Source organism: Bombus vancouverensis, chromosome 3 (genome assembly GCF_051014615.1).
Source record: "Bombus vancouverensis nearcticus chromosome 3, iyBomVanc1_principal, whole genome shotgun sequence".
Taxonomy (NCBI): domain Eukaryota; kingdom Metazoa; phylum Arthropoda; class Insecta; order Hymenoptera; family Apidae; genus Bombus; species Bombus vancouverensis.
The window spans coordinates 1,126,587-1,154,113 of NC_134913.1; the positions used below are offsets into that span (position 1 = coordinate 1,126,587).

Sequence of the window (27,527 nt, forward strand, 5' to 3'; positions counted from 1 at the left end):
ATATTATTGTATATTTAAAAGCAATATATCTTTTTACATTATCATTTTACATTAGTAATATCAATTGACAAACTCAAATAGAAGAGATCAGTTTTTAATAATTTAATGAAATAATGAATTTCAAATTACAATGTTCAACGAATTTTAATCTTTTTCCAACTTTGCAACCTTCAAAAGGGATTCCTTGCATAGGATTCCTGCAGATTTTTGCGAGCTGAATGCGAATCTGCAAGCCGTTTTTTTCAGTACCCACAGATTCCGAAATAGTTAATTTTGAAAAATATTACAAACTTTCAACTTGGAAGATGTTTTGTGCTTTCACAATAGCAGATATTAAGTTGCTGTTGGATGAAAAAGTCCTGTGGGTTCTTTCGAATAGAATATGAATTCTTATTATGTTATAAACATTTACATATGTTTACATAATGATCAAAATAAAAGGAACTCCTAAAACACAATACCTTTTGCTTACATTCTCTAACTTATTTTGAAAACTAGAGGCATGAGAGAAAATGTAATAAGAGCAGTTCAAAATAAATTAAGTTATTTCACATATATATATCAAACTTATTTATGAAGTATTTTACAAATATTATATATTTATAATATCATGCACATAATATTTATATTTAATGCTTAGTGTTAATTTGTATCTTTCTAATTAATTATTTAATATATAAGCATTTTTTTGCTTTAATTTACATATAATTAGTTGATCAATAACAAAAGTAAGTAACAATAATCCAAATTATAATAGTGATCACCCATATTTTATATATATACTAAATTCATAATAAAACGTAAATGTATATGTAGTCATCAGTTATATTCTACTCACTAAAAACATAAGAACAGATCTACAGAACAGAACTACAGCATAAAACCAGGTACATTTGCAACATTATAGAATCACATAGCAAATACAATAAACTAAGATAAACAAACATTACTCTAAAATATAAGTCATCTAGACACAGTATTGTCGCTAATGATTTTGCAGTTGACGCGATGTAAGTCGTAGAAAAAGAATACATAGAATATAATACAAATAAATAGATATAATGCAGTTGTATAGGACAAAAATGTATCTCTTTATTATAGTGTGTTGTTGTATGATTATATTACCTATAAACACTACTGTTGTTTAAATATATGTATAGATATAATATTAAAATTTGTTATTCTTTTAAATTTATTTATATTTCTTCTAATGTTAAGTACATATCGGTAAATGAAAGAGTGAAGCAAAAGTTTAAGAAAAATTGTACATAATAATACAGTAATTTTAGATGTATTTTAAATTACAATACATGACCTGCTTGCTTTTGAATTGACTAAATTTAAGATAGTTTTCATTCTTCCATTTGATCCTATATCATATGTTTGTGGAAATGGTATTCCATCAGGTCTGTTATATATATGTTGTAAACATTGTTCCCATCTAACTGGTGACACGATTTGTTTTAATATGTATTTTTTTACATATCGTAAATTAGTGTATGGTACAGCTTTATAATTGGAATATACTATACATCTAGGTTCATTTATTTCTATCGAATTTAATATTTTAGAAACTGGCTTTAAAGCAGGTTCCATCAATGGTGTGTGAAATGCTCCTGATACAGGTAATCTAGATGTGTTAGTTAAACCAAATTGTGCTTTATGTTTTTCGATATATTCCAATGCTTCTATATTTCCTGCTATTATTTTTCTTTCTGTACATAGAAAAATAGCGGTTCTAAAAATAATTGATTATATAATTAACATCATATATGAATTATATAACATCTTTTTCTATTATTTATCAAATATTAAATATTAAGATATTACCTGCATGTTGGATTTTCAATACCCATATCCCTTATCCAATTTTCTGCTTCGATACAAGCTTTGGAAATTTGTGCTTTTGATGTACCAAATACAGATAACATTCCTTGAGGCACCATGTCTGACGCATATTGCATAGCTTTTCCTCTAGACCATGCTAATCGAATTCCATCTTCAAAAGTTATAATGCCAGAAAGAATCAAAGCAGTTATCTCTCCTACGCTATATCCTGCTGTAGCAACACAAGTTTCAAATACTTTAGGAGTCTCTGCTCGTATTTTTTCTAATGCAACCAACGATGATACTACTGTAGCAGCTTGATTAAATTCAGTTCGATTTAATTCCTTTTGTGGGCCATTCAAACAAAGCTTTAGTAAATTGTAATTAATTATTTCATTGGTTATTTCAAAAAGTTCCTTAGCAGCAGGATAATCCATATACTTTTTAATCATCCCAACTTTAATAATACCTTGGCCAGGAAATAACAAAACAGAAGTATTTTCTGGATTAACACTTGGTTTTGTTTCCTCTTTATAATTGAGCGGAATATCCTTAGGATATGGGGTTGTCATCCAATTTTTATCCATGACACCATCAAATGTCGCAGCTTTTTCAAGCAGATGCAATACTTCTCGCGTCTTATATGAACATTGTGAAGAGTCTTCGTGGAATTGATCTGTATTCGATGCTTCAGAATTACTACTTTCATCTTTCATGGAATCATTTGAAATTTGACTAACTCGAACTAACTGGGAACATTTTGGAACATAAGGAGGTATTTTCTTAAACAATATTTGTTGAAACATTCTAATCATTTCAAAAATTAATATCTATTAAATATTCACAAAATTGTATAAACTCCAAAAACAAAAACTTTTATTCAAAATTAATATTATCAGAATATATTACGATAATCTATGAAATTAGGAATACATGAAACGTAGTTATTTATTTTTAGTTGCTATTATCTTCTAGCTTAAAAACATTATATTATATCAATATAGAAGTTAAATAACCTATATGTCTTCTACTTTAAAAATATTATCTTATATCTAGAAAGTGTTTCCCAAGATTATTTCATTATATGAATATGATATTAATATAAAATTTTGATACATTATTTTTATTTATATATACACAGATCGCTATGTACGCATGTGCATCCTAAACAGATCTTGAGATCCGTTAGCAAAAACCGTTTGAATACTGAATTGTGAAAAATCAACATGGAAAACAAAAAGTTCCCATTCTGTGTATGCGTAACATGTTATGCTGCGACAGAGTAGAAAATGCTACTCATCTCCGTTTGTCTCGTAAGAACGAGAATCTTGTCTTCCATATTGATTTTCCACTTAATTTGCAGCAATTTTGCAGCAAGTATCGAGAGTCAATTTTCGAACGATTTTCCCTAGGATTCGGTATATAAGTGTCGAGATTTGTCTTATATGTTCGTAGTCTAGTCTTATACTAGAGAGAAAATGAGGATCTCGCGTCCATTCTTCTAGTTGTTCCACGATATGCGATGTCCTATGTGACCAAATATTAAAGGTATTCCACGCTAGCATATACAAGAACTTATAAAGTTAGGGATTTGCCCTGTTTGGCTCCATCACAGACAAGAATGTATACAGCATAAACCTTGTATCTCACGAGTCTTCGTGTCCCATGTTCTGAAACATCGATCGTGTAAAAAATCAGTGTTTCTCTCGCCCTCAGCGATTTATAACGGTGAGTGTAGGAATTATATTCGATCCAACTAATAAAGTTAGTAAAGTCACAGACAAGTGTGATAAAGTCAATAAAAGTAAAATCTGTGGTAAAATTACCCCTCTAGTTGTACGTTACATGTGATTACGCGCTTACATTAGAAACGACATATGTATACGTATGCATTACATTGCGTTTTATAATATTTAATGATTTGACGACAGCAGTTAAATTTTCATATGACATAAGTTCAATTGTACATCAACTAAAAATGTATTAATCAACTTATATTTTCTACTAGAAAATAACGAAAATGTTATCAATTTCTGAGACTATTTTAGTACTTTATTTAAAAATGATCTCACTAAAACGACTTTTATCTATTTATATTATCATAATAATTATTTGTGTAATATAATCTATAAAAAATTGATGGTTTTATGAAGATATAATGAAAAGAAAAGACGCAAGTATATATACACTGTGAGATACCCATAAATAAATAAAAAACCACTTCGATTATTATATAAATAATGATTTTAATGAAAAATATTTCAGATAAAAGTTGAGTTGTTTCAAGGGGAACCTAATTTAACGTGATTAATTTTTGGTAAATATCTAGAAGTTTGTCCTCATCATGAATTTATGTTGTTTGGGGGCATGATTGCATGATTCTCAACAACTTTTTCCTATACATGCATGTAACCGCCCCGTTCAGCCTTAGATATTTCCGAGATATTCGTAAACACTGTGAAAATTATCGTTATTGGACATTACTTTGCCCATATATGTGTACCTGTGACATAGTCGCAAGTATATCCGATACGTTCGCCGCTTGGCAATCTGTTTACCGTATAGCCATCAGCCATAGATATCTTTATCTTTGTATCATACTTCACGAATTTAAATAAACAGCTATGGAAATCCCATTTACAACTGCAGATGTAATGACACTCATGACATGTAAGAAATGCCTTCAAAAAATTTACTTCAATATATAACATAAAGGATTTGACTCTCTGTATGTTTGCATTTCCGAATGAGAATCTTACTTATCCTCTATCTGTATTAAAGTTACTAAAGAGTTAAGAAATGGAATCATAATGAAATTATATGAATTTCTGATGTATATCATGTATATAATTACGATCAGTTGATGTAGTTTCTAATTGAACGAAAAGTAATTCATAACATGCAAGCGTTGCCGGTTGCATTGGAAAAGTTAACCCGAACTCAATACATTGATGATATTCATTTGTAACTGAGTTATAAAGATAGATTATTACAGACTTTCTTACAGTCTTGCATATGCACTTGTGCACGGGACTTTCATCCAAAGGATAAACGGAATACCTAAGCTCGCCCAACATTTTCTTATACATACAGTGACTCATGAAAGTATTCGATCGCGCTTTAAAGAAGAATAACATTTTTAAAACAATTTGCATATTTTTGAAGAATTACAAGGTTTAATTTATTAGATAATATGTCAAGAAAATTTTGAAAGAATTGCAGTTGTTCGGAAGAAAATAATAAAAATCACTTTTTACAACCTTTTTATTTGGGCCTGTAATGAACATTCAAACAACACGTTTTGAAGAATCTGTCTATTATATACATATTTAAATGTTAAAAAATGATGAAAATCGCAGTTTTCTACGATTTTCTGTAAGAAAATGTGAAGTTCGAACGCTTGGCTGTGGAAAGAGAAAGTGTCGACATTTGAGGGTACCATAAATTAAGTCCTGCCCCGTATAGTAAGTATGTGGGCCAAAGGACTCGACGTTTTGCAACTGCAACGTCTGGTTTTTTGAGTATTCGTTGTACAATCGTTAACGTGGACGAATCGTCAACGTCGAAGTAAAACCACACGAGCTCGGCATTTCCGAATTTACAAAAATACTATAAATGCTATAGCAGGAGTGCTATAAATATGACTGGCTTGAATTCGTTTTTAATATTTTCTTACATTTCGGCCTATACCTATAATAAATCTACATGTTCGTTCATCTTTCGATGCCTGTTGGTTGTTTCTTGTTGATGTGTGTTGGTTGTTGGTTGTTTCAACCGACCTCGATAAAATTTTCTGCATGTATATAGGTGACATAACTCTTCAAAATGTGTTGTTGCAGCGCAACAGTGCGATTGTAAACCCTTCGAATCCTTAGAAGTAGTTTAAGGAAACGACAGCTATTTGTAATCAAGGACAAGCCAGTGACGCGGAACTTTTTGGCATTAGCATATTTTTTTTCATCCCTTGAATTTTGCGCGCTGTATTCCTTTATTCCCTGTGAACCGTTGGTCCGACACTCGAACGTCGCAAGCGGTCACTTCAGGGCCTGTCGCTAACCCGATGTGACCATTATGTAGGAGTTGGAGTTTCTCCTTCTTTGAAATATACACTCACCAATTGCTTCTTCTTTCCGTTTCTTGTATCAAGTATACGCTTTTCCCTAGCTTTTTCCGGAATGTCCTTAAACTTTAAAGGAACTCGATTGCATTAAGTTGCACTTCGAGACAGTTGAATAAAAGTTCGCGTGAAATATCTCTGGCACTGCAACGTGTGTTGTTTAAATAGTCCGAACGGATTTCAACACTGCAGTATTACGAGGATTAAATTAATTTCTATTTTTTTAATTTTTAAAGATTACCGGACGAAATAGAAAAATGGTCTCGATGTTTGTAAGAATCTGGATAATTTCATTGTAATCCGCAAATAACTCTGGCAAAGGCAATTTTAAATAAAAAAAATTACATTGTTATTGCACTTTAGATAAGTATAACTCAAGAGATTAGTTATTAAAGAAAAAGATATTAAGTTACATGTGGGAATAGACTCGAGACATGAAACGAAGCGATCGTCTTCTCCTTATTGTGATGGCAAATTTAAAATCCTTCGACGACTACCAAACCGCTCTCCGTTCTTGCCTATTTGTACTTCTAGCAACAGCTCATAGATGGCGAACGGCATTTGACTGCCGTAGTAAGCGTACATGTTACAACGTTGCCATTCACAGAGCGCGGGTTCCAAATTAAGTAGATAACCCTGTATATCACTTCTTGCGTAATCGCGTAACTACGTGTAATGTACAACCCGAAGGGTATTTTTACCACAGACTTTTACTCCTATTAACTTTACCACATCTGTATGTGTACTACATCGTTTGTGACTTTACCAACCTTATTAGTTGGATTGAGTATAATTTCTGGACTTACCGCTATAAATCGCAGAGGACGTAAGAGATACTCTATTTTCCTTCACGATCGATATTTCAGATGTAAGATCTATTCTGTGTATTGGTTTGTGGTATTACAAACAATAGTTGTGAAAAGTATCTGGAAATTATCATCTGTCGATAACGCTAATTACAATATGTATAAGCATTACGTCTTTAGATGAGATATACAGATGTCGCTGTTGGTCTCTGAAAGAGTTCAAATATATCTCTATAATATGTTTTGGTAACATATACCCATATCTAAATCGCATAATTCACTGAGGAATAGAAAAGAACCAAAGAAATAAAGGAAAAGCAATAAGAATCTATCACTGTTACGTAGAAAATATTAACGAAAGTGATGAGTAATATAGTCGAGTCAAGACCGCCGTGGTAGCAGGGATTCGGCAGAGGAAATTGACGCGAGTCGCGCAGGTGCATTGAACTTCCCCGGTTAAGCATAGAATAAGGCGATTTCCATGGGACGCGCGCGCGCCAATCTTGGTGGTGGTCCGGAAAATTGCGCGAATCATGAACGAGTTAATCGTGTTAGCCGTAATTTCAGCGCGCTTATCGTCCGTCGGTTAGGTATTGCTCGTGTAAATACAAGTTTAATCGAGATCATCGTCGAGTAATCAATTTAATCGAGATGTGCCTCGATCACGGAGATGGAAAAATCAATAATACGCGAAGACGGACGCGCGAGCGCACATCGAAGGTATACACGCAGTCGTGTAGCGCGACCGCTTTTAAATAATCGGAAACACTGATAAGCATGTTTTCGAAGACAATTTCAGCTAATTGCATGCGTTCAATGAATATCATTTAATTTATCGAGCTCACAATTATTCATTGTATCGTATTATAAGTAACATGGTAAATATTGGTACTACAGCAGGTTGCAGTTGCAAGGATAACTGCAAAATAGAGGATACTAATTTTCAATTGATTGCTGGAGCAATTGAGATAATTTCTGTATTTAAATAGCATGGTCTTGTTAGACGAATAAATTTGTGATATCCTAATAATCGATTAAAATAATTTTCATTGACTCATTAATTTTAGAATATTAACAAACAGATATAATCTTCGGGTGTCAATATTTATGAAAGATGTGCTTCAAGGCGCTGCTATGTAAATATAAATACAGGCTGTATGAATTTGTCGTTGTAAATGTTAAAGGCAGAGATAAAAAATTATAGTTATTGCCATAATAACTTAACGTTAATTGCAAGTACATAAAATTGTTATACTTATTGCACAGCTGAATTACAACTTTTCGGAAACGACGATGAACCGTGGAGTACAATCAAATTCTATTTAGAAAAGAGGGATAAAGATCTCCGTACGGTTATGACCGAAAAATTTCTTATAATTATCGTAGTGATCCCCCGCAACTATAGAAAGTGCATAGTATGCGATGTACAATAATAACTCATCTATCGATTGATCTGTACTCGTGAGAAACCGCATGGTTTCTCATGCCTGGAGTCGTTGAGCAGTTGGCCATGGTGAATGTAAACAGAAGTGAACTTGGCAGTGTCGATAATATTCCCCAGTGAGGGTCGTCGAGGTTGAAACGACGGAGAAAGTGCAGTCGCGGTCGAGAAGAACGAAAAGAGAGCAGAATAAGGACGGACCGCGAGAGAAAATGGAAGGAAAATGGTAAAATCTGGCGGGAAAAAGGAAACTGAAGACGAAGGGAGAGAATGATGTCTGAACTAACGTGTAACACGAAAGAGAGAGAGAGAGAGAGGATGTGGGAGAAAAAAAGAAAACCTCCGAGACAGCTATCATGAACACTTAGAGTTCTGGCAGATTTATGAGCACGAGACTGCTCTCTCCATCCCTACGTTCACGAGTCAGCCTGCCCGTTCGTCGGATAAATCCTGTCGGTCACTCATCCTCGCTGCTCTCTTTATCCATTTTTCTAGACAGCAGCGAATCCTCTTGCGTGACCGTGCTCGCCGTTTTCATTGGCAACGAATGGCGAATGCGGCAAGGAACCGCGAAGAAACGAGTTTGATCATTTAAAAGGAACTCTATCAGCGTTCAACCATACTACTTATTAATAATATTTCTTATAAGGGCCATTTGCCTCGCTGTTGATAAGCTTATTGAAGTTTGATTTATAATTAAGAGCGTTGTGACTGTTTCGCGGCCAACGATCGTTCGACATGCGATAATTTCATTTTAGTCAATTTAGTCAATTAAATTAACCGTCGCTTCGATAGTCATCGGCCACCATTTAAAGTAGTCTGCTTTGCGTGAATAATCATATTTGCAGCGAGTAGAATAGTTGAATCTACCAGATACGATCGATGGCGATTAAACATAGATAAAATTGATAAAAACTTCCAATCCGTAGAATATTTTTTGCCAATGGGACTGAATTTGTTATGTTTCGATGTTATCTCTGAGGTTGATGTACATTTGGTCAGCGTGACAACGTATGAGGAGTATTGGTTTGGTAAGATGGTTTTGTAGAATTATCGCGAAGTTATCGAAGTGCTTTGGATAGAATGTTCCATTCAAGATTTAACGATCCTCGCGTATGATCTTCGAATTTTTTAGCCTCGACCTCACTCTTTCCTTTTAACGAGCAAAAAGATTTTTATTGTTTTAAGAAAAACTGTAGCATATACCGAGACGGAGAGATCATGCGTACCGAGAACTATTCTTTCGTACTTTCCATAAACCCTAAACCGAAGAAATTTGTTAATAGAGGAAACAGTATTATTAGGTCTAAAGAATAATCATCGTGGTGGTCGCATAGCCACCCATAAGCGTTCACGTCATTTTTTCACGGCTTTTCGTTTCGCTACACGGGATGATGATTTAATGAGGCATAGACTGCGAGAAAGTGACTTGAGGAGGCAGCTGAGAGATAAGGTACAGCGAAACAAGTGCGATAAGCCGAAACGAGATAGCGTCGTCGCAGCCAGCCGACGATATCTCAAAGTCAATGTCCTATGAAGGACTGCTGCTACGTTCCGATCCGACAAACCACCGTATATATACTACATACTCTTCTCTGATTACAGGCATTACGGCCACGTGTGTCGCTGCCCGTCGCTGCCCGTCGCTGCCCGTCGCTGCCCGTCGCTGCCAGTCGCTGCCAGTCGCTGCATTCTCCTTCCTCCTTCCTCCTTCCTCCCGTTCCGACGCATGTTTCTCCGTCTCTGCTTCTTATTCGCGCTGATCTGTCTCTATTTTGTATACTTGCCGAATCTCTTGCCCCAACGCGCTTGTTTAGGACCGTGGAATCTGCCTTTTTGTTACTTTGGCCTATTAAAGGGGATTGATTTGCGGATTCTTGGTTGATTCATGTTTCTTAGACAAATATGCAGATGTCGTCATAAAATACTTTCATTCCGCAAACGTGGCTTTCGACAAATTTTACGCGGTGCTTACGTTAATACGAAACTCGCTATGATAAAAAACAAAACGTCGTATCTAGAATCACGATAAGAACAACGAAACCTGACGCTGACCTTAAACTTCAGGCGGCGCGGCGAATGGAACTTGGAAAGAGGATCATCGTGATTATTTTATTCTTTGTATTTTCATCGATTCGTTAGATAATATGCCAAGCCAGTCGTATAAGATCAAGAGATTTCAGAATAAAATTATATGAAAATTCACGTTTCGCAACAAGAATATGTAATATTTATCAACTATTTCCACAGACACTGTTGTCTTCACAAAACAATCACTTTTACGTAAAGGATTAATTATCTTTATCTCAGATATTTGATCTATAGATATACGTACAAAAGATATACATATTCGTTCTAATGACAAACTTTCAAGTACTCGAGCGATGCACGATAAGTCTCCGATATTTCGTTTCTTTCTACTTGCAGACTTTCACGCATGATATAATTGACACAAACAGCGTTGAAAATATAAACTTCAAACGTCATTCGTCGCTTCTTGCTTTTTCATATAATAACTAATAACGTAGTTACTAGAAAATAAAATATGTATATGGGTGGTGGATTGTACAAAAGTGCGTAGTATTATTCGACAGTGATATAGTCCGTACACTTTTTCATTTAATTTATGTATTATGTAACAAGCTTTAGATATGGAAGACGACATGCTAATATTGCTATATACTTTGTAGCTACTGCTAGACAAATGAATAACTATATAATATATGTAATTTTATCGGTATTTTTTTAAAAACTATCTCTACACGGGACTGACATTTCAATAAAAGTCACACGTAATCGACTGTATTTCAACTCTTTACCTGAAAAAGACAAATTGTTGCTCACGCCATTTATCAGAAAGAATTGGTTAAAAGACAGTTCTCTCAAGAATTATTTACAAAACTTGAACATCCAACAGCATACATCAATAGTAATTTGTAGTTATTGAGATTATAAATGAACTGACTACCATTTTTCGTAATTGTCAGTTAAACTTAAGCGTGAAAACAAAAATAATTAAATTTTAAAGAAAAGTAACATTTGCTAATCGTAAACGAACTAGCTATGAATGCTAAATGCTGAAAAATACTAAATAAAATATAAAATCAACTATGATTCCTGACAACTGTCGGCTAAACATGAGAACAAAGATCATTGCGTGTTTGAAACTAACGAATATTTATTCCTTGTATAAACAAACTAGTGATCAACCTCACGTTCTTTATTGTAAACTTTTTTGTTGCAAAAATGTTCAAGCGAATTATTATTCAATTCTGAAGGGGAGAGTCCAATGCCAACGTTATATTTACGTTACATCAAATAAAATTTAATAAAAGTAACAGAATTGGGATAGAATACGAACCAGGGGACTAAATATCAGACTTCCTGCGACAGATGATTGTCAACGAATCCACAATTTTAGCTAACCAAAAATGGCCACCTGTAATAGTAATAAAAAAGAGAGGGATATAAAGATAGGGTACATGGGTCATATGTTACCGTGTAAGTGAAAGCGACATAGGGGACCCTTCTGTCCTTGTCTAATCAGCCATGCATACTGACGCCGCTCGTTGATCGGCGTTACAATTCCATATTTACTGTACGGATGTGCATGCGTTATTAGACAAGGATAGAAGGGACCTCTATTCGCTAACGTTCGCTTTCGATTCTTATATCGCTTTTTCAGCTCGCTCACGCACTCTATCGTTAGATCTCTGTAATTGCAAAACGTAAGAGGTGCATTAACTTCGCTTGATTATTTTTTACTTAATTCGCGTGATTTCTTTTTTAATACCATAGATATCGTTGTTTTTTTTCTTTTTTTGCAAATAATTTCACGGACAGGGGACTGAAATGTAAAAGTGGTGACAAAGATTGTAAGTGTTCTTCGTCGATAGAATGAAGTCGATTAAAGTAAAAATAAATGTGAATGATAAATATGACTATTGTATAATATATTTTTTTAGTTTTTTTTTTATCTGAATTTAATAGATTTTAATACGTAGAATCCAAAAATGCAATTGTTCAGTTTAGGAATCTAGCGGTTCAAGGATTATGCGTGTGTAAAACTGAGCATTTTTATCGTATTTTACAGGTTAGTATGACGCCATATTGCTTCTATTCGTAATTCGACTGATCCGCACAAATGAGCGTTGAACTACTATCTTCGCTGAATATTCATTTATATAAGCGTAACCGGCAACCTTTAGCCAAAACTAATTCAGTACTCATGATTCAAAATCCCGTCGTAAAATGGCCAACATCCACGTGCATTCGTTAGAGCCAGTGACTCTACTCATTGAACGAATCGTGAATAAAAACCAACAGGGTGTCAAAGTTGAAGCTGTCAACGCTGAAATCGCTTAACTTTACATACTTGTCATTTTTAAACTACGGGATTCCTGAAGTTTTAAAACTTACATTTTTCGATTCTACGCATAGAAAACCATTAAATAGAAATTAGGAAAGGTCACAATTTTGTGTCCGTTAAACCGAAGTTCAGCCTATACGTAAAAAGGAAAAATTAGCGAATACTTTCAAATTTACGCGCTGAACATGAGAATGGTAGATTAAATTTTGTAGTTGTAACATGCCAGGACACTGAGAATTTCATGTAAAAATGGTAATTCTTTGATATAGATAAATTAAATTGATAATTCTTCATAATTTGTCCATGAAGTTACAGTTATTATCTATCTCTGATATGTAAATATAATACGATTTAATGTTTTTAAAGTGTTAAAAAGTGAGAGATTGGAAGAGAGAGAAAGAAATGCCCACTTCTGTGGAATCTCCATATACGTATGTGTATAAAACAATAATAACCAATAAATTTTATGATTGTTTTATCAACGTTTACACTTTTTTAAAACATTCTTTTTCTAATTGACTAGACAGAGGAAGGGAGAGAGAGAGAGAGAGAGAGAGAGAGAGAGAGAGGGGGGGGGAGAGTACCGTATTTTCATAGATTTCGGAGAACTTTTACAATTAATAAAATTTGTTCTTGTAACTTGTGATAAATTGTTTGTCTTGTTAGTAACAGTTATATCATTATAAAGCGAAGAGTTTATTTTTCATTACACTGTATCTAATGAAATGTAATCTTTGAAAACAAGTTTTAGCTAAATACGTATATCTCGATGGACTAATTACACAATCGTCAGTCGATGGCAATGTTCTTAGTAATTCGCAGCATTATAAAACAAACACAGCCGTTAAATATCAAGAATATACTTACAGAGATAAAACCGTTTTGGCCTAAAAATATGTCTCTATACGGATTAGGTAATGTCAACTCTTTTTCTTCGAATACTCAAAGTTCTATATGCGATAACGATGAAAACGCCAGTGTAAATTTACATGTTTGCGAGTTTTATAAAATTTATGAATCAAGTTCAGTCACCTTCGCAATTTTTTTCAACTCACGACCAGACTCACAAGTGCTTGAAATAAGTTTTACGAAAATGTTGTTTTATAAGATTTGTACGATACATATGGTATTTAATAGGTAATTCTAAGAAATTACATTCATCTTTTCAGTTTAATAAATCTAGGTAATCGTAAAACTTGGTGTAACTAAATTTCTTATTGAAAAGGTTTTTCCTTAAGTTTATAATTATATATCGTAACATTTTATAGTATGTTCTCTAGAAATCTATTATATATTATTGGCATAACTACTAAATAATAATTACAATACGTTTTAACGATAAAATTAGTTAACAAATGTAATTAGCAATAATTTTTACAAATTACTATAGCGATTTTCTTAGGAATAAAACAGATTAATTTACGTACACATGATTGCTATCACACGTAACAATCAGATATTGGATACGTATTAATTAGAAATCAATCCAGCGATCAATAAAGAAATTCTTATCATCAAACTACACCTACCTACAACTTCCGTCTACGATATTGCTCGATAGGAAAAACAGCCACTTGAAGTACATTGCGTCATGCGATCTGTGAATCTCTCTCGACGGAAGAATTTCGAAAAAGGTTTTCGAGAATGTAGGCTAGGACGATCGAAACTTTGAACAGATAATTTATCATTCTGCAGTTTCTCTGCTCGATGAGCATGCATGGTGTCGATGATATTTGGTCGATCGAATAAACAGCGAGGCCGTTGACTCTTCATCGGCCATACTTCTCTCCGATCTAATCTTCAATCTCCGATCGAAACAGCACAATCTATCCAGCCATCATAGGAAACTTACGGGCCGGCTACAATCTACAATGTCACGAGCAAAGGTCTATCGAGCGAGTTCCAACCGTCGATAACGGCAACTAACAACAGGCTAATCTATCAAGGACGCTCGACAGTGAAAATTTGGCCTTGAAAAGGCAATACCGTTCACTGGAACCCTGACGGGTTTATTATATCCATAATGGAGTATCGTTGGCGGAATACGTGTACTACTTACGTCCATTCTTGTAGTACTAGACGCTAAGACTGTAAACGCTGTTTGTGAATATTTAAAAATATTAGAAATGGAACCATTAAATTTCAATTACTGTCTTTTCAAAAGGTAATGTTTGTTAGGAATCACAGAAGAACTAGCTATTGCGAAGCGATAAAGCATCGATCAAGAGGTTTAAAAGTATGGAAATCATTTTTCGAGAGTTTCCATTCTTTTGTTTTAATTGGCATTTAGTAGAGCCGCTTTGATGGATTTTTAATGGAATTTGATAAACCTAACAAAGATACGAACAAAGGTATGTATTTATGGATTTAGTTTGAACTATAAGAAGATCGAAGTTTCTATAATATCGTATTAAGTGACATTATCGATGGTCAAAATTATTGGACTGTAATCGAGTAAAAGTTGATTACGTTGATTCCTAAGCTAAAATTATAAGATAAGATTTTGGGGAATCATTAGATTATTTGGGATGATTACTAGTTGACGTATTATATCGATCAGTTTTAATAGTTTGACGCACTAAGCTAATTCTTCTTCTAGAAAATGTATCATGTTTCAATAAACAAAATTTTAGACATCCGAATAAAATGATTCAAAATATCTCCGCATTATAAAGAAATACGCGAAAACATCGATGAACAACTTTATCTTTTCCAGAGAAAGATGTTCAAATTTGTCATCACGATTTTTTATATCATTTAAGCTACGAAGCCAGACTACACGATGAAGGCTGCCATGAAAGCGCACGTTTTACAAATCAAACTGGCGGAGCATTGACAAGCGTGACACCTATTTTACGAGCGCGGAGACAAGTGCGAGATGCCACCCCTTCATTTTCACGCACACCGAATCTGACCCTGGATCGTATCCCATTACCGCCGGAATCGGTCATCACTGACCCTCCTCCTTCTTCGATCGTACTCTTTCTCTTTTCTTCACCTTGTCGCTCTATCTCTCTCTCTCTCTTGCAGGCCGTTCGGCCGCAATACGCGTCGATCTCCTCGAAGCGGTTTGAGAGTGGAGGGGGGAGAGAGTTCGGGTTAGAAACGGAATCAGGAAGAGAGAGCGTTGCACCGCTCGAGAGGGTACACTGTACTAGTGAACCCGGTATGTGGTTGTCGCGAGTGGAGGTGCGCGTCCCCACCCCTAATTAGGGAGTACAGGGGAAGCAGAAGAGAAGCAGAAGAGAAGTAGACGAGAAGCAGAAGAGAAGCAGAGAGAAAGAGAATACGAAGACAGGGGTGCTTCGGCGTCGAGAATGAGATGGGGATAACGAGGCGAAGGAAGGAGAACGAGGAAGGACGAAAGCAACACAAGAGTAACGGAGCTTCTACCCCTTCGCCCCACTCCCGCGTCTCCCCACCAATATACTCATTCACCACAGGCGGGGTATAAAACGGTGTTCCCCACCATCGCATCGATTCTCCTTCCTTCTGCTTGTGCGCTGTCGCCCCTCTAACCCTTTTAAAATTCATCCCTCCGTGCCGTGAAAACGCGTCGGCGAAACGTCGTCGTTACGCTTCCAACTGACGTCGTTTTCTACATACGTCGACGTGCTGACTTGAATGTACGACGTACGAGAACTGTGCAACGGTGGGGCAATCGGTAAGTGGAGGGGATCGAGTAGACAGGGTGGGGTAACGGTTGAACGGTGGGGGAACGCGAGTGTACGCCGAGTGGGGTGAAGAAGCACGGGTGGTGGGAAGTAAACGCAAGCAGAGGAGAGCTCGACGACGGCAAGGAGAGGTCATTGACCCTAGCGGCAGGCTGCCGGCTGCTAGAGAGCTACGTCGCTCGCGCGCTGCCCTGGCCTCTCCTCGTCTGTTCCGCGTTTGTTCGTAACCTCGTGTGTGCTGTGCGCGCGTGACAGAGAGAGAAAGAGACCCGTACACTTCAGCCGTCTCTCTCTGCGGTCTCCTCTGTCTCTATCTATTACACACGTGTCTCTCTGCTTCGCTCCCTTGATCCGTCGTTCACACTGGCATATTCTGTCTCTTTCTTTTTCAAACTTGTCTCTCTCGCCACTCCGACCCGTCGTGTCCCTATACCGTGTACCTTCTCTCGCCTCTGTTCGTCGCCGCGATTCCGGCAGGGCGCAAGCAACGCGAGAAACAGAGAGAGAGTGTGCGCGCGTTTCCCTACGACGACGTTGCGTTACGAGCGAGAGATCGCGCCGACTGCGCGAAGAGAGCGCGTGTTCCGCGTTACACATGGCCGCTCCATACCTACTCTCTCTACCTACTCTGTTTTCTTCTTTCGTGCGTGTACCCCCGGTGAACAGCAGAGAGCACACGGTCTGTCGCACGCTCCTCGCGTCGTGGCTTGCTTTCCGGTGCCGCGAGAGAACGACTTATCGCGCGTCGTACGCCGCACGTTTTCGGCACCCGCGTTTCGTCCGATCGGTTTTCGTCCCCCGTTTGCTCGCGAAGAATTCTCTCCCTCGTTAGTGCCATACCACCCGTCCCCGTTATCGTCTCGCTTACTCGCTCCTTCTTCTTTCTTCTTCCCTCTTTGTCCCTCCGAGTCCTTGTTTCCATCTCTGTCATCCACTCGCCGCTTCTCTCTCTCCGCGTGTCTTTTTCCCCGGCTTTTCTGACCGCGCGCGTTCGTTCCCTTCTCCACGAGGGAGGAGAGACGTCTGTCGCGCTTCGAGGCTACACGCGTGCACGCGCGGAGAGTCGGCTTATCGCGGACGAGCGTACCCAACGCTTTCTACGGAGTTCTCTCTGCATCCTCCTATTGCGTGTTCGACTAGAGCAGCGCCTCGGCGACTGACGGCGACTGAAAATGGTGTGTCCACGTACGGGGACAGTATTCGCGGTGTTGTCGATATATTTTGGTGTCGGTGTCTCGTGTCTCGCGTCTTTCGTTTCGTCTCTGATGATCGTGTCTCGAGAGTAAATGATCGGCTAAAATCGTGAACGTGCATTTACCACGGGAATAGTCATTGTATCCCATACGTGAACATTGTTGGGTTAAGTCGATTTCCACCTCGTGACATTTCGATGTGACAGCCGGCAAGGATTACTCGATACTGAAGAAGAACAAACAGAAACAGAAGAAGAAGGAGAAGAAGAGGAAGGAGAAGGTGGTGGAGAAAGAAAAAGAACGGAAAGGAACAGAAAGAGTAGGAGGTGGAGAAGGAGGAAGAGAGCCGCGAGTGCGACGACCGAGCCACAATAGTGTGCGTCGTTTGTTGTTTCGTTGGCCAGTTTTCGGTTTGCAGTTTGCGTTTTCGTGAATCCACGCAATTTAAGCTCGTCAGCGTGTCAGCTCGAGAGAGAAGCGGCAAATCGGAGCACGAGTCACAGGAAGGGATATACATGCGGTGAACCCTTCGAGTGGATACAATCACAGTAGAGAGTTATATATTAGCGCGAGTGTATGAGTATCGTCAGTGTAGTGCTAGTTTTTTTCTGCTACTTGTTTTCCTATAGTCCCTCGATGTAATAATACGCACGTATTCTTAAAAATAGTCTACTTCTCTGGCCGTCGTTGCGGAAGTCGCGGGTGGAGGGCCAGACCGAGAGGAACAGTGGAGAGGAACCCAGTGAATCACCTGTGGTGATATGCAGTAAACGGGAGAGGGGAAAACACGGAGAGACGATATATATTGATTATATATATATATATATACACATTCATTATACATATATATATATATACACACACACATGTGTGTGTGTGCGTGCGTGCGCGTGTGTGTGTGTGTGTGTGTATACGTATAAAGCCTATATAGAGAACGCGCGAGGGACGAACGAGAAAATACATGCGTTTCGGATCGAGATGAAAGTAGAGAATAGACCGAAAGAAAAGATAAAGGAACAGGAAGAGAAATCTGTCACGTCGTGATCAGCCGGAGAGCGAGAGAGACTCCCGGATATATTCATCATGCATATACACGCATACACACGCATTACATATAAATAGATGCATATATACGTATGACGTTCGTCGCGATACGCATCCGTCGACGTGTTATTCAGTTCCGATCTTCATCTTCCTCGTCTCGTTCATTTTTATTTGTTTCATTTTTCGTTCCTCCATTCTTCTTCGTTGAATTCCGAATTTCTATTCATCATTTGACATCGATCTCGATTCGTTTATCCCAGTGTCGATACATCGATCTCGCGCCACACACCTCGGACTCAAAGTACCCATAGTCAATCGGTAGATGAATACTCGATGACAAACGCAATTTCTCGCGAGATAGTCTATTGCTTCGTTGCTCATCGCGAATTTTTCGCGATATTTCATCCTCGATTCATCCCTTATTGAGAGCGTTACTCTCACTCTCTTTTTGCCTCTCTTTCTCTCTCTCTCTCTCTCTCTCTCTCTCTCTCTCGCAGGCGAGCGAGCGAGCGCGTTTCGGTCCACCACAACAACGCACGCTTCTTCGCCTCATCCGCTTCTTTCCAACAATAAGCCGATCTTTATTCCCTCATCAACGGTACACGTGTTTCATCCACTGCACGTGCGCGACCGTGCGCATTCGTTGTGTTGTTTCGAATAGCTCCTTATTCTTTCTCTCTCTTTCTTCGTTCCTTCTGCACACTTCTTCGCTTCTCTTGCCCGTGTTTCACCCTCTCTGCTCGAACAACTTACACTCTTTCGCTTCTTCTCCTCTCTTTCATTCTTGATCCAGTGACGTCGATTCGTCCCAGAAGATCATCGTTGCGAACCTCCTGTCTTGCCTTCGTCTCTCGTCGGCCTCGCAGTACCGGAATCTCCTGGGATCCCTACGAGATTTAAGTATCTCTAAGAACGATCGATTCCATGACGGCAGAAAGTTTTGGTTTAACCTTCGTTTAATTTTTGTTTCGTGGTATTCGAGTTGCAAACGCCTACCGTTTCCTCTTTTATACGCTTTGGGAACACATGTGGTGCGTGTTCGCGCCTGGAACGCACGTTCCAAATTCATAAGTGACACATCGAGGGAATCTCGTATTCGAGTTTCTAGCACCTTCGATCGAAAGAACGGGGAAAACACTCGTAACCGCCGTTGTTTTTCGATTCGTGCGCCGAACGCGATTTCTTTTTAGAAATCTGCCTGCCACCGCCAAACGAAACGCGAAATAGTCCATAACGTGGGATTGTCGTCTTTAAGACTGGATTGGCGAAGATCTATCGAATCGTGATTGATAACCAGATCGAGCACTTTTATCGGGTAACGCGTGAACGATCAACGGATTAGATGCTCGGTATGTAACTGGTTCTTACTGAATTTTCCTCTGGCTGATTGACGAATGTGCCTAACGACAGTTTTAGATAGCTGCCGGACGTCTGTTTAGCTGTCTGACGCTGGCTATACCAAGTTGCTCAGATTCTTCGGGCTTCCTCAGTGGGGATTTATCGATTTCCACGACGAAAATAAAGTGGACTGTCTTTCGTAGTCGAACCGTGGTGAACCATTTCTTAAAATTTTATAGAAAGATATTAGCAACTTTGAAATTATAGAATACCTCACCTAAAAGCCGTGGTACCTAATCGACGAATTGTTTGATAATCGTTTCCTGACCATTTTGACGAAATTCGACAAATCTTATCGGCTTAGATGGTCGTGTGTTTCAGAATTAAATTCTTCTGATCTAAATCGATTCTCTTCTCTTTCATGACAATCGGATATCGACCAAAGGTTCGACTCGAGTGGCTCGATCCAGAAAAACCCGAAGAACTTCCAAACGTACCGCTGCCGCTAAATATAAGCCACGGCGTTTCGTTATTTTAAGAAACATCATCGGGTCGTTCGGTGTATCAGGCAATTCTCTTCCCGTTTCAAAGGCGACGCGTTCGGGTGGAATCGCTGGATTAGAATAGCAGGTCGGACTAATAACTGTTTCTTCTTCTTCTTCTTTCCTTTCTCTTGATCTTGTTTCCGCGCGTCGATTTTCGCGTTCATGATCTTTTTTGATTCTGTAACACTTTGCGAACGGTGCCGCATATGCACGCGAAAGGACGCAGTACGCGTGCGTAATATTCGACACGCGCGTCACGACGCAACGCAGCCCGTTTCTGACCGAGACGCGGTTATAAATAAAACGCGCGTCGTGACCGCGGCACCGCATTACGCTCGGGCCTCTTTCGTGTCGGTATAACAACGTGTCAATGAAAATAGAGACAGCCTGTCTACCTCCGTGTGGAAATCGAGCTCGTTGCACGAATACGTACACCCCTTTCACATCGACGCGCCGTGACGTCGAAAAACATGTTTAGCGCATGATAGTGTCTAGAGTTTTGGTTCATAGGGAAATAAAGGAAATTAAACGGGACATGTTGGTTCTAGGTTAATTGACTATTTGGCAACCGATTTAGAATTATTATTATATAATTGAAACTACAGATGTTTGATAATAAAATTTTGATAATTTAAATTGATTTGATAAAAGGTAGAAGTGATAGAGCTACTGAAACAAGTTAATGTTTTATTCTAGTTAATGATGAATTATATATATCATTATGACTTTGATTATCTGGATTGGATTTGAAACTTGAATTGTTTAACATTTTCAATATTTAAACAAACTATCAGAAAGTAATCATTGGTTTGATAATTAATTCAATATTTTCTTTTAGTACTCTTATCATGATTCGCTGCAAACGTATTTTTAAACGTTCAAATTTCACTTAAAATTTTGGGCCCGTAATAATGTAATGTAAAGTTTGAAAAGTCCATCAACGATCGAACATCGAACGTCAATTCTTTTCCTATTGTCCAACGAAATATACGGTTTGTAATTGCGCTAATCAGATCGATCGTTCGGTAATCGCGTTAAGTGCGACATCGTAAGCGCTTTAATTATTGGAATTTCCTAGCGTGTGAATTTTGACTATGCAACATATCGTTAACCAGTTCGATCGCCTGTTTCAAGTTTTGCACACATATACCAAGTGACTTAAGAAGATAAAACTCGTCAACTTGTTTATATTATCTTTTAATCGTTTACACATTTTATTCTCTATTTGAATTGATCTCGTACTTGGTACTTAAAAATCATCAGTTACATGATTTATTAATGCTTAAAATGGAAACTATACAATATTTTAAAAGTAGGTAGATTTTATCAATGACTCATAGTGTCTGATTCATAGTAATATTTGCGAGTTATATTAAAGAACAAAATGTTGAACGATAAAACAGATCTCGTTTTATTTTTACCCATTTATACGCTTTGTTAATTCTCTGTTTCCTAAATTTTCCATAATTTCCTGAAATTTTCGGTTGACTTTTGTCTATATACACTTACTCAAAGATTTCCAACAAATAGAACCAACGGACTCGAGCTTTGCAGTCAGATATATATACTTGCTCACCTAACGGCGATTAACCGAATTGATCTCGTTATCTAGCAATAATTCGAGGCTATCGTGCACGGTTGGCGGTCTTGTCTCGCGCTACACCGACTGTACCCGATAACGAGTCAATTATCGATCGAACCTTATCGTAACCAAAGCTCGCTGATACTCGATGAGTATGCCGAAGAATGTATAGCTGCCGTTAATTTTCAGATTTCCAAGAAGATACAAATTCATCTATACGAGATTCTTCTACGAAATTTTATCATCTCAGAAAAGTTAATTTCTATTAACATTCTAACGTATCTTTTAAAGAATCATATCGATCTCGATGATAGCCTTTAAAAAGGATCCGATAGATCGATAGAAAGGGGTTTGTATCGTATAGAATTTCTTTTTCAAACCTCATTGGATTTTTCATAGGTCGTTGTGCGTTCGCATAGATCCTCGCATATTCCGACTGCGACAAATTCGTTCAGTTAATTGATCGGAACGATCATCGCGATCGATCGCGACTGGTGTTCGCTTAGGAGAGGAGATCTCGCGCACCCCCTTTGCCCTTTCCGTGTCGTGGGACGTTGGTGCGGGACGTTGCCGCGGGACGTTGGCGTCGGACGTTGCCGCGGGACGTTGCCGCGGGACGTTGCCGCGGGACGTTGCCGCGGGACGTTGCCGCGGTTCGTTGCCACCGCGAATATCAGGCCAGCTGTCTATGCTTTTATTATAAAACAGGCCCGTTGGCGAATGGTGCACGCGACTGAGCCACGCGTAAATCGGAATTCCAAATTACAAGAGGGAAAGCATTGGAACGATGTCACCAGAAAATTACTATCGAATAATTTCAGTTTTTATACTGCATAATTTGTTTCTCCAGCTATTCGCCAGAGATCATGTCAGTTTTAGAAGAGAAAGGAAATTTAGTATCGATTTTCGCGATCAAAGAGAATTTTATATAATAGTCTAATGAATTATTAAATACAATAAGCTGTACGCAAGGCAAATCGTAGCCAGCAGTAAAAGTAAAAAACAAATAAAATTTCAGACGAAGGAAAATTTATTTCTGCAGCTTTTTTGTCCCTTAAAATGTCGATTGTAACCAACGAAATGCAAAGTATCGAGTAGATACCACTAGTCATCGTGACAGAGTAAATCGTTGAAAAGGCTCACGTTCGCGTCGCTTTCGCCGTCAAGGGACACGTGCCATGAGCCATTTTACTTCCCTGCAGCGAACGTAAACGAGGAAGAATCGTGCACGGTTCCAGCAGTTGCAGCATAAGTTCTTGGAACAAATAATCGGCAAACTCGTCGCGTAAACGTACGCACGAGAATAGTAGCTCGGTGGCCGAAGACGGCAGGCTTGATGTTGAACTGTGATGACCGCGAATCGCTGGCGGAAAGTACTCGAAAGCGTCGTGATTCTGTCGTGTGTTGGCGTGCCGGTGCACAAACCGGACTGATAGCAGTAATCGAGGAAAGACGATCGAGAAGAAGAAACAGTTTCGCTAGACAGTTGTCCATTGTCTTGAGTTTTTATCTCGTGAGCTGCCTCGTCGCAAACAGCACGCACTTTCCAGCCGAATCATTAACCCACAGAGAGGTATGAAGCGCAAGCTGGAAGATAGTTAACGATCGTGCAATGATGTCGAGCGTTGATTCACAGCGCAGGATCGTTTGTTTCCTGTAGAAGTAGAACAATGGATCACGAGGATCGAACTCAAGTTCGTTGACGTGGTCGACCGATCGAAAGAATCCGGTAAATGGACCAACAACAGCCTGGCGGTCAACGCTAATAGAGAAGAGTGGACGATAACCGATATGTAACAGAGCGACGCTCCTGCAGAACCAGTCGAACGACTCGGTGGTATCGGAACCCCGCAGCCAGGTTCCAACAAGGTGTGAAGCACGTATCGTTCACGTACACGTATATATCGAAAGTCAATCCGAGAGTTCGTTAGCGCGAAGTAAAGCGACTAGCTGGGCGGGGAATACCAACAGGAAGAGGTGAGCACACCCGGAGAGTGAGCGGTCTATGACGTTACCGGTGACTGTCTACGTCACGTTAACGGTAACGGTAATCCTCGTACACAACACGCACGCGACCTAGTCGCAACGCAGCAGCGCGGAATAAAGCAAGTGGAGAGTGGCTAGCGAGCGAGCGCCTCGAGCAATTTAAAAGTGAAACTGTGACGATCCACCGGCACTCCAGCGCGGCGTTTCTCCTTTCTCCTATTTGCTCCGTCCCTATTTCTCACTGTCTGCTTCATCTTCCGTTCCCTTCTCATCTTCCGTTCTTTGACCAACGCGCGACTATCTTTCTTTTCTCCGCTTCTCTCTCTCTCTCTCTCTCTCTCTCTCTCTCTCTTTCACTTGTATTCCTCGTCGTTTCGCCGCCCGTTTCTGTGTTCCTCTTCTCTTCGTGTCTCGGCCCCCTTCCTGTCCGCCCCTGGTCGTCTCATGATTGTGACACGGAAGGGAACGCGCGGCGCGCAGTGAAAGTGATCGACATTACGATTTTCCTGGCTAGCGAACCCCCTGGGCTTGGCTTACTCGACGACAGGTCCGATACTACAAGGCAGATAATCCGTGACGGAGAATGACACGCAGGTGCGACGAGTTGGGGAGTAGCTGAAGGCGGCCGCGATCGCGACCGGCCCGGTGTCGTCCACGCTCCTACTTCCGGAACACCGCACAGTTGGGGAAAAGAGGCTACGCTAACACCTGCCGCTCACGTTGATGGCCGATCATCGACGAGCCAAAAATGTAAGTTGCACCATGTACGCCATATGCCGTTAATATTGATTCTCGGTATCGATCCCTTCGATTTTTCAGAACGTTCTCGATCCATCGAGTAAAAAAATCGGTACCCTGCATCAAAAGCAATCAGGCGTTTGTGGGATCGATCGTCGTTTTTTATTAACTCTCTGTAATGCCTTCCGAATTGCAGATTACTTACATACATAGCTATATGTCTATGTTCTTTGAAACTTTTTATTTGTCTATTATTGTGTTATTTCGTATATTGTTAGGAATTGGGACAATCATTAATAGGAACAATTTATCAGTACCTATTGGTAACTTTATCAGATTTCGTTAGCAATACTAGTTGGACTGTTACGTCAAAAGTTATATGATCTATCTATCGATATTATTCTATGGATTATGTATGGATTAGATTATCTGGTAAATCATAGTCTAACAAAATCTGCAAACACATAATTTCCAAGTATCCAGAGTAAAACGCTTCAATATATTTGAAACTTAACAGGGATTGATACGTGTAAAAATTCGTTCGTTCGATACCGACAATATCATTATCTGAGAAACGCGAAGAAAGAGTGTTCGCGAGTCTAATGTACCGTTGCTAGTCACAGAATGGAACTTTACTCTTGCGGTAGAAAGGAAAGGAAACAGATAGAAACGACCTCTAAGCTTGCGGATCGAGTTTCACTGCTTCACTGTCTCTTACCGCGACTCGTTCTCATTTTCGCGTGCTCGAGAGCGTTTCCCTTCCTCCGTGAAAGAAAAGGAATCCGCGATTTACTCTACGTGAAGTCATTGTCTGCGCGCGAGTAGATTCCTCCGGCAATTTGTTCTCATCGACTACCGCTAGTTTCATTCACGGCATATTAAAATACACATTCTAGGATTTCTGATAAATATATCTACGAGTCAGCAGAGATAATTTTATACATTGGGAAGGTCTTAACATTCTTCTTAAGATCTTAACCTGTATCTTTTCAATTTTATACAGTTTACTCCGGTCCTTGATACATAATTTTATAGTAAGTTTAACGCGCGGATTGTGAACGCCTTAACGAACTAATTTAGTTCGGAGTAATAATTATAATTATTATTACTAATAATTATTATTGACCAATAATAACTGTTACTTGACTAATAATAATTATTTGTAAGTAATCAAAAAATTAGTAGCATTTATTCAAAAAATTGAATAATCGCGTATTCGACTCGAAATAACTCTCAAGTGCTGCAATCTATAAATTTTGATGTGCGCGCATCGGAATTCGAAAATGTAGGCCGACGAGGGAAAACGAAATTCCACTCGTCCGAAATTCGGCTGATCCCCTCCGAAATCCGGTGCAACGAGTACAAAAGCGAGTGGACTTGACCGGATTGGAAGGTAAAATATATGCTTGGCCGAAATTCTTCGGTAAAACGTCGCAGACATTCATCTGGTTACATTTCTATGCGACTCCCGTTTCGTCTCGAAAAGGGCGTCGCGCGCGAAATGGAACGAAAGGATGTCGCGAAGTGGAATGTTCATCAAGCGTTATTCATTTTCCAAGCAAAATGACACCTCTGCTTCTCAGGCAGAGAGATTTTTCTTTTTGCAAGACTATACATTACATTCAAATGTTTTCATTTAGCTTCACAGATGTTCCAAATTCCGTATCAAATTATGAATCTATTTTCATTTGTTAGTTCCAACCGAATGTCTGAAACTCAATGGACTACCCGGTGATTAGTATTAACCACTTCCTTTTAAATTGCTTGAGAAAATACTTCAGGCGTAAATGCTTTGGACTAGAATGATCACTTTCTTCTTCCAAAAGAGAGGGTTATGGGGAGAGAAATTCTCAAAGAAGGAAAAGAATTACGAGAAGAGAAATTCCGTGAAAGAGAGAGGATGGTGAGAAGGGAAGGAAGGAGAGAAAGAAACGACGATATCAATAGGGAAAGAGAGATTGCGTATCGAGTGGAAACGTTCGTTGCATCGGAAGGGTGAGCGCTGGTTAATTTTGTATCGACAGAAACCTATGGTTTGAGCCCGCAGAAATGCCTATGCCTATGTAGGTTAATTCGCGCTCGATGGGAATCGACCTACGGAGGAATCGCAACATGGGTCAGGTTAACGAATGGGGTAGGTTAGGAACGTGCGAATCTCGGTGCACGTGGCGCGCCATATCCGTACCTGTCCCGTTTTTCTCTCTTCGTCTCTCTTTCTTTCGTTTTCTTTTCCCCATACACTTCGCTCTTTTTCACCTTATAGGCAAAAACGATCAATTATTCTATTAATAAAACAAGGAATACTTTCATCCTATAATTTAAATATTTCTTTACTGATTCAGTATATTTTATACATTAAATATTTTATACACTAACACTTAAAATTAATGTGAAAATATACATACTTGTGAAATATAAATATGGCAAGCAAATAAAAAGTCACGGGAATTTGGAAACATTTTTTTAACAATCTATAAATAAAGCACGTACGTACAGTTCTATGTATTTTATAGTTCTACATATATGCAAGATCAGCTACGATATTCCTGCTCTCTTTAAAAACTAAGAAATATAATTATTAATTTTCAAGTGAAAAATACGCGTATATAACCGCATATCATGAATCAGAAAAGGCGATCTCAAATGAATATTAATCTAAAATATTAACAATTCTAATTTATCTGGAAAAGATATTTTTAATTCTTTAATAAATCCTCTGGTATTTTAATGTTGCCAAAATATACATTTCATGATCATGATCAACGGTCAATGGTATCTCCCATTTTTAGCTATTACACTTCACTTGCTATAGCAAACATTTATCTGTAAACCTGCGTTTAGCATAAAATAAATGTGTTTTTTCTCGT

General features: G+C 38.6%; 2 protein-coding genes and 1 long non-coding RNA gene across 5 annotated transcripts in view; 2 read left to right on the plus strand and 1 right to left on the minus strand.

Moving 5' to 3' along the window:
* Window positions 1-1,067: 1,067 nt before the first annotated feature.
* beg (malonyl-CoA-acyl carrier protein transacylase beg) lies at window positions 1,068-2,808 on the minus strand. 2 transcript variants are annotated; one of them, XM_076628086.1, is made up of 3 exons: window positions 2,578-2,808; window positions 1,831-2,503; window positions 1,068-1,738 (listed from the first exon to the last, which is right to left on the minus strand). In XM_076628086.1, the coding sequence occupies exons 1-3, from the start codon at window positions 2,594-2,596 to the stop codon at window positions 1,297-1,299; spliced, it is 1,134 nt and encodes a 377-aa protein (XP_076484201.1). In that variant the 5' UTR covers window positions 2,597-2,808; the 3' UTR covers window positions 1,068-1,296. The 2 variants fall into 2 exon arrangements, with proteins under 2 accessions (XP_076484201.1, XP_033202904.1); XM_033347013.2 differs by having other exon boundaries at window positions 1,831-2,808.
* A 182-nt stretch (window positions 2,809-2,990) lies between these two features.
* LOC117164154 (uncharacterized) lies at window positions 2,991-13,009 on the plus strand. The gene is made up of 3 exons (XR_013061938.1): window positions 2,991-3,375; window positions 9,797-12,066; window positions 12,285-13,009. It is a non-coding gene; the product is annotated as an uncharacterized LOC117164154 (long non-coding RNA).
* An 8,722-nt stretch (window positions 13,010-21,731) lies between these two features.
* The window catches only part of Hr4 (nuclear hormone receptor 4), a 150,841-nt gene continuing 145,045 nt past the window's right edge, over window positions 21,732-27,527 (plus strand). Inside the window, exons 1-2 of one of the 2 annotated variants that reach the window (XM_076627978.1) lie at window positions 21,732-23,509; window positions 23,597-24,672. The gene's annotated coding sequence lies outside the window, so the exon portion shown is untranslated. Of the gene's footprint in view, window positions 24,673-27,527 lie in introns of both variants that reach the window. The other variant, XM_076627976.1, reaches the window with a different exon arrangement.

What these genes read in the sequence shown, in the direction of transcription:
- beg (XM_033347013.2), bottom strand. Translation starts at nt 2,642, where the DNA reads ATGATTAGAATGTTTCAACAAATATTGTTTAAGAAAATACCTCCTTAT. An exon ending in ATTGAAAATCCAACATGCAG is followed by an intron (nt 1,739 to 1,830) that starts GTAATATCTTAA and finishes AATTATTTTTAG; the next exon opens with AACCGCTATTTTTCTATGTA.